General features: G+C 54.0%; 1 protein-coding gene across 1 annotated transcript in view; it reads right to left on the bottom strand.

Annotated features, from left to right (window-relative positions):
* The window catches only part of SLC5A11 (solute carrier family 5 (sodium/inositol cotransporter), member 11), a 15,770-nt gene that overhangs the window by 8,654 nt on the left and 343 nt on the right, over positions 1-6,773 (bottom strand). The window contains exons 2-6 of the mRNA XM_009705110.1: positions 3,569-3,745; positions 2,571-2,642; positions 1,782-1,886; positions 1,470-1,529; positions 880-984 (exon numbers count right to left, since the gene is read on the bottom strand). Of these exons, the coding sequence (XP_009703412.1) occupies positions 880-984; positions 1,470-1,529; positions 1,782-1,886; positions 2,571-2,642; positions 3,569-3,700 (474 nt within the window). The 5' untranslated portion in view covers positions 3,701-3,745. The remainder of the gene's footprint in view (positions 1-879; positions 985-1,469; positions 1,530-1,781; positions 1,887-2,570; positions 2,643-3,568; positions 3,746-6,773) is intronic.

Here is a 6,773-nt window from a genome sequence, read left to right as displayed (position 1 = left end):
GTGTCCTGGGGCTGGGACCCAGCCCTGACCTACCAGCTCTGCAGCTACGTGAAAATGCCGCGGTTTGGGAGAGCCTTAGGATAGGCAAACTGCAGAGCACAGAATGACAGACAGCTATAAAAGCATCCTGAGTACAGGAATCGTGTTATCAGAGAACTCCATCAAATGGTTAGTTTTTTCTAGAGGAGAACCGGAGCCTAGCTCCTCGGTGCCACCTGAACCCCGTGACTAGCATCCATTTCAGAGGGGACACGGGCAGGCGTGTGTCGGACAGCGCGTCCCTCTTTGTCCCTGTACGTACAGGAAAAACACCGGCAGGGACTTGTCTGATTTCACGGATTCATGCACTGTTGCACGGTTAATAAACAGCTAGTGAGGTGTTGCGCAAGGGTTGATTCAGTTATTTATTCAAGGCACTACATCAAACAGGAGGTGCAATAAATCACTAAACCCTTTTCACCTAAACGCATACCAATTCCTACCTTCTTATTCATCCTGCACGTAACAACATTTGTTGTCGGCACAGGCCATAAATATGCAAAGGGAAGAAACTGGGTGAGCTGCCAGACGTACAAAATCTAACGACAAATGCGTTGACGCTCACAACTGAACTTTTCAATGAACTGTTGCTCAGGACATTGACACCTAGCTTTCCCTGCTACTGTAGCAAGCATTCGGGTGCTTAATGGAGAAAAGAAGTTGTTATTCTTTTTGTGTAGGTTCTCAAAACAACTACAGTCTATCTTCCTTGGGTATTTTGATAACACACCCTTTTCTGCCAATACAGAGAAGGGCCAGTAGTTGCATTTCTCAGCCTCGCTAATCAGCACGTTTCCAAAGTGAATTGAATTCAGTCTGTTTCCATTTTTTTCTACTTACTGATATTTTGGTAAAGATATAGATGAACAAGTAGAGAATCGCCAGGAACATCTGAATTCTTTTACCTCCAAAACGTTTCCGCAAGTACTCTGGCATGGTGGTAACCTGCGCGAGAGACAAACGGTCAGAGGAGGTGGTACGCAGCCGCTGCCGTGGATTGCCGAGGGCTCACCCGCGGAGCGTCTGCGCTGGTGCTCGTTGCACTGGGCTGGTGTTTGGTTCTCCGCTGCCTACTTAGGCCAGCACAACAGCTTAGCAAGCACTGACTTTGCTGTTGTGTCTGGCACAAGGCTCACTGTAGACTGTGATAGGAGAACCTCCGTCCATCTCCTCAGGAGATGGAGCAGCTCTACTCCATCGCCAGGGGTAGCGGAGCAGTCTGACCCCCCACCCCAACCCTCCGAGCTGTTCCCAGGCAGCAGCCCTCCTCCCCTTCAGCCCACATCACCGGCACAGCCGGGAGCACCGTGGCTCACACCCTGCCTTCCAGAAGAAGCACAGGAGCAGCCGGAGATGGTTGAGCCCACGAGCCAAACAAGTGGTTTAAATACCAGCAAATCATCGATGGACACAACATCCCATCTACTTACTCCTGCTGCTATGTAAATTGGAAGGAATAGCCAGGCCAGCACCAAAACACAAAACATCCCCTGCAAAGCAAACAGAAAGGAAGGTCAGGGATGCTGGTCCAGGCTGCGATCAGGTGGATCACTGGGGACACGGGGGCTGGGTTGTCCCTCAGAGGCCTCAAACCCCCAGCAGCTGGTGCTGACTTCTAGCTCACGCAGCAGGATCTGAGCCTTTGGACCTGCCAGACCTCTACCCTTGTGTGGAGACTCGGTGGTGTCGGAGTTGTCCTGCACAGCACAGAGATGGCTACCAAGCCGCCGTGCCACACTCACGTTCCACTCGTAGGCTGTTGCAGCAATTCCCGAGGCAGCTCCCGACCCAGCCAGGCCGATGAAGTGGCCACTTCCAACGTTGCTGGCAAACAGAGATGCTCCCACCTGGAGAAAGAGAGAAAATCGGATCTGGCCCTGGCACAAGGCTTTGTTCTCAGCCTGGTGAGAGCACAGTGATGCTGTTCCCCCACTCATGACTACAGAGGACACGTCACACTCTGCCACCTTCTTTTGCCTGCATGTTCAGTGACTCTGGCACCTCCAACTTCTTCCATCATTAGCTACCTACCGCTCATTTGTGGGCATGTTTAGGACCATCCTGCTTCCCAACCAGTGTCTAGCCTCTTGCGGGGGAGCAGGGCAGAAGATGGAGGTAACAAGTAGAAATGTCAGGTCATCAGTTTGTGTGTTGGTACATACGGACTCACCAGCCCAGCCCAAATGAAAGACCCCACCTAGCAGACTGGCTCAACATAAAGCTGCATCTGTGATAGGGACCACCCAGTCGATTCTGAAATCTCCAGATCATGCCGAACCAGCGAGGCTTTGCAAGCTGTCGGGCTGACTCTGGTGGGGCACAGGGCTGGGGCAGGTGCCCTGCAGCCCCTCCGCTTCCCCAGGCTCAAATATGGAAAAAAAAAAGCCAGTATTGTAACTGGGTCTTTGGAAAATATGGAAGTAATTTTTTTTTTTCTTCTGTTTGGAGAAATAAGTTCTGCTTGGACAGAAGTGCTTTTCAGTCTTGCTGTAGCCTAGGGGCACAAGCAGTGTAACGATAAAGATACTTACAGGCCACCAAACCATCTGTCCTCCAGCTAGAAAGTAGCCCTTTACAGTGCTGCGCTGCGTCTTCCACATGGACTGGGAAAGCAAAAAAGCAGAACACAGGTTTCAGCAATCATTTCAGTTGCTGCTCAGAGCATCACCAAGCCATTGCCCCGGCGGGAGGGTCTGTGCTGTCGTCAGATGAACGCGAAGGGTCTCTTGAAGGACCTGCAGTTGCTGCTGGGAAATCCTGGGCGACGAGAGCGCAGCAGACGACGGAGGGGACTGGCCAAGGGCATCAGCCACGCACAAAGTTTTCTATCGTCTCAGAATCCTGGTTAAATGTTTTCTGTGGTAAGCAAACTAAATCACTCCAGCTCAGCGAGGAAGGCAAGCAATTTTGGACGAGAACTGTGACCATCCCTAGTTATTAGGAGCAGCCAGGAGAAATGCTCGGCATTGCCGGTATTACTCATTGACTCCTGTTCCTCAGAGATTTCAGATAGTTTCATACAATAGCACGAGAGTTATGCACGACATTTGAAGGGAGCAACTATTGATCTCTGCCTTATGCCAGCCAGATTGTGCTTTTGCTATTACAAAGCCATGCCAAAAGGATGTCCTTCTGCCTTAACTGTATATAAACAATATCTTTAATTTACGGAATCTGCTGTCGAGACCACTGCGGACAAGCACAAGTGATTTATAGGGCAGCAGTTCCTTCCTGGATGAACAAAACATTATTATTAGCAATACTTTGTACTTAGACGACCCCTCCCTTACAAGGGTTCTCAAAACCTTGGCAAACACTAGAGCTGAGCAGCTCTCCGCTGGAGCAGTGAGGACACTTCCCCAGGCTGAAGTGAGGAAAAGGACCTGTGAACTCTGTCTGTCCGCTTGTTCAGTTGAATCCAGCGAAGTGCAGCCTGATTTGAGCCAAAGTAAAATAATTTGAGGCCAAACCAGCCATATTTTTCAGTATAACAGGGCACACACAAAAGTTTTTAACGCTATCTGCTTACCCAGAGCCCGACTGCGAGGACGAATAGGAAGTACAGCACAAGAACAGCAATGTCTATGGAGTCCAGCGTCTTCTGGGGAAACACATCCCACGGCGGGGTCACAGAGGACGGGGCGCTGCTGGTGCTCTCCATGGTTTCTTACGCAGGTGGAGTGCTTCTTTTTCTCGATGCATATATCTGTTAAAAAATGGGTTACACGATTAGGAGAGGACGTGGCAGCACCGTGAAGGTATTGACTTGAATAATTCAGGGGTTTATCGGCTCTGTAAGTCTGGCTGCGGTGCTGCTCATTCCGGAGCTATGGAGAAGGCTCTTGTCTCTGGCATTTGCCTTCATCCATGACTCCCTTTCTGTGATGTGAAGATGCTGCCAGCAGACAGACCCGCCATGGGTTGGTTGGATTCCTTATGCAGTGGATAATTTTCTAACTGGCAGAGAAATGGGCGCATTAGAAGGTGTAAATAGCTGAAATAGCCGGAGGAAAGGACTGGGATGTGGCCCAGCCGGTGATGGCAGCCCGTGGGGCTCAGTGCAGCAGCACTGTGGGGTTGTCCTTGATGAGAAGCTGCTGCCAGAAATGTGCCCGTGACGAGCTGCCGGGATGTGAAGACACGTGAACTGCTCCAGCGGCAGTGGCGTTTTCCTCCTTTGCAACAGCGAGAGCTCGAGCCTGGGTTCAGAGGGTGCCTGGGTCTCCTCCTGAGTAAGGCTGACTTGCCGGCAAGCAGGCACTGCCCGCTCCTTATCAGGAACGGAGGCCGGCAGCGTGTCACCAAGCACAGGGATGGATGTACCCTCTGCCATGCCGGAGCGGGCCGGGGCAGCGGGGATGAGCAGCAAGTACCGCTGGTAGACGGTGCGGCGGTGTGGGACTGGCACCAAGCGGCAGAAGAGCCGGTGCCGGAGCTGGGGCTCCCTCCTGCACACCAGCCTGCACAGAGACATTTCCTGCAGGTGAGATACTCATGTGCTTCCCACGGGAACAAAAACTCAATTTCTTCTCCAGAAATGCTTGATGAGGAGACGTGGTACCGCTGTGGGACCCTTGCAAGGGCTCTCTGGACCCCCCGGAGCACCCCATGGTGCCAAGCTGCCGCCCTTTGGCAGAAGGGGCAGGATAAAGTCCACGCGAGGAGGTTGGTCAGGTATTTGAATTAATGCAGTTCCTCCTCGTTTCCTCCTCCTCCCCTCACCTGGGCTCGGTCCCGCTCTGAGAGCAGGACAGGAGACGAGTGGCAGCCCTGGTGGGGCCATGGCAGGGGCAAGGTCCATCTCGGGGGGTCCCTGGCTGAGCAGTGGCCGCTGTCGGTCACCAGGGATCCCTGGGCCCAGCACCTCACTGCTGCGCTCCGGCCACGGAGCAGGTTCAGAATTATTTCTCTTACCCTGCTGAGCCAAGGAGACTGTTCCTCCAAAGAGGAGCAGAACCAACGCTCCCCGGCCTTGGTGCCGCCCCGCAGCCGGCTCAGCTCCGGGTCCAGCCCCGGCGACACCGGGACGACTGGGACAGGTGTCTGCTGGTCCTCGTCCTCCTCCTGCCTACGCGGCTGGCCAGGTGCTTTGGCCTCTCTTGCACTTGTAAGGTGACACTTATAAGTTCCCCCCCCCTGCCAAAAAGCTGAAGAAGGTGGAGCGAAGGGTGGCCTGCACCAGCCCGGGGCTCCCGGCATGGACGGTCAGACAACAAGCGGTCGAACAAGTTCTTCCTCTGAACACCCAGGGCGCAGCAAAGCACAGACTGAAGGAGCCACCCTGTCCCTCGGTCACACGTTTCACAACCTCCGCCAGCTTCATCTCTTTGTCGCTGGGTTGAACCGGAGCTGGAATCTGCCTTTAACTCACCTGTGGCCTCAACACTTGCCTGAAGTGCAGCCGGCTGCCCTCCTGCACCGGTGGCACTGCCGGGCACCTGATGCCCAGGTGTGTGAACAAAGCAGAGGGAATGGAGTCACGAGTGCAGCGCTGATGGAGATGGAGCGATTTGTGCCGCTGAGCCGTTTTCAGGAGGGCAAGCCCTGCCCCGTGCCCTCCCTACACCCAGCCCTGCAGCACGGGCTCTGCCTGGAGCAAGGCTGCTGGGCTCATGCATTTGCAAAAAGGTCGGGCAATAAATAAGTTTTCCGGTGGCAGAGCCCATCCTGTCACCTGCTTTCCATAGCTGGGCGGTCGTAGCCCAAGACATCAGTAACCTCCCGTGGCGCACGACTGCGGTACCCCCCAGCACAAGAGCAAAAGGCGATACGGAGCCATGGTCTGGTTCAGTGGCAGCGGTGGCAGTGCCAGGCTGGGACCGGGGACTTGCAGCACCTTGGCAGAGCTTTTCTGTGCCTTATAAAGCCCCTGGATCCCACTGAATTCCTTGGCAACTTCTGCCTTGCAAGGACCCAGGGCACTGATGATCAGAAGATCAGTGCTATCTTACCTCTTTAAGAGGCAATGTGTCTTGGCTGTTGCGATGTTTTTACTGGCACGCTTAACCTCTAACTGGGAAAAGAAAAATAGGGTTTGGTATGGCAGCCTTGGGAAGTTGCTAACCCCCCCTGCTTTCTCTTTCGCAGCTCTGCTATCGCAGTTTCTCTTCATCCCGAGACACATCCCATCTCGGGGCCCGCGGCGGGGGGTTAGCACCGGCACTACGGCCAAGTCCTATGCTCGGTCTCGCTCAGGATTCACCACACCTGCGGGAGACGTTCGTGTCTTTCCCTCCGAAATGCATGTGGGTCTGGGGCAGAGCTCTGCAGGCATTTGTCATGCCCGTCAGTAAGGAAAGGAAACGTGGGATACGCTCCAGGGGAAATTCCCGGAGCTGAATGCAGGTGCCCGGTTAAAGCCCTTGCGGGGAGGGAGCCTGGGCATTAGGAAAAATGCAGTAGGCTCAGTTGCTCTGATTTCAGATCCTAACTCTGCTGTGGCCCAGTGGAAATTTTGCCCATTTTGTGAATTCAGCTCACAGCCCGGTCTCCCTCGGTTCCTGGCACAGGCGGCAGCGCTTTCCTTGCCAGAGATTGTGAGGAAGGAACATCCGTGGCATTGAAATGAAGCCGCTGAAGCCAGCCCTTTATCAATGGTGCCGGGAGAGACACAGCCCACGTGGGTCTCGAGTAACCCGTCCGGACTGTATCGCTCTAAATGCCTCCGCAACGGGATTTTTTTAAAGCATTCCCAGGTCCATCCACCTCCTAAAGACACCACCGCTCGCCGGGGC

This window comes from Cariama cristata, unplaced genomic scaffold (assembly GCF_000690535.1).
Source record: "Cariama cristata isolate BGI_N322 unplaced genomic scaffold, ASM69053v1 scaffold6478, whole genome shotgun sequence".
NCBI classification, from domain to species: Eukaryota; Metazoa; Chordata; class Aves; order Cariamiformes; family Cariamidae; genus Cariama; species Cariama cristata.
The sequence above is the reverse complement of the archived record's forward strand: the minus strand, read 5'-3'. Positions and strand labels throughout refer to the sequence as shown.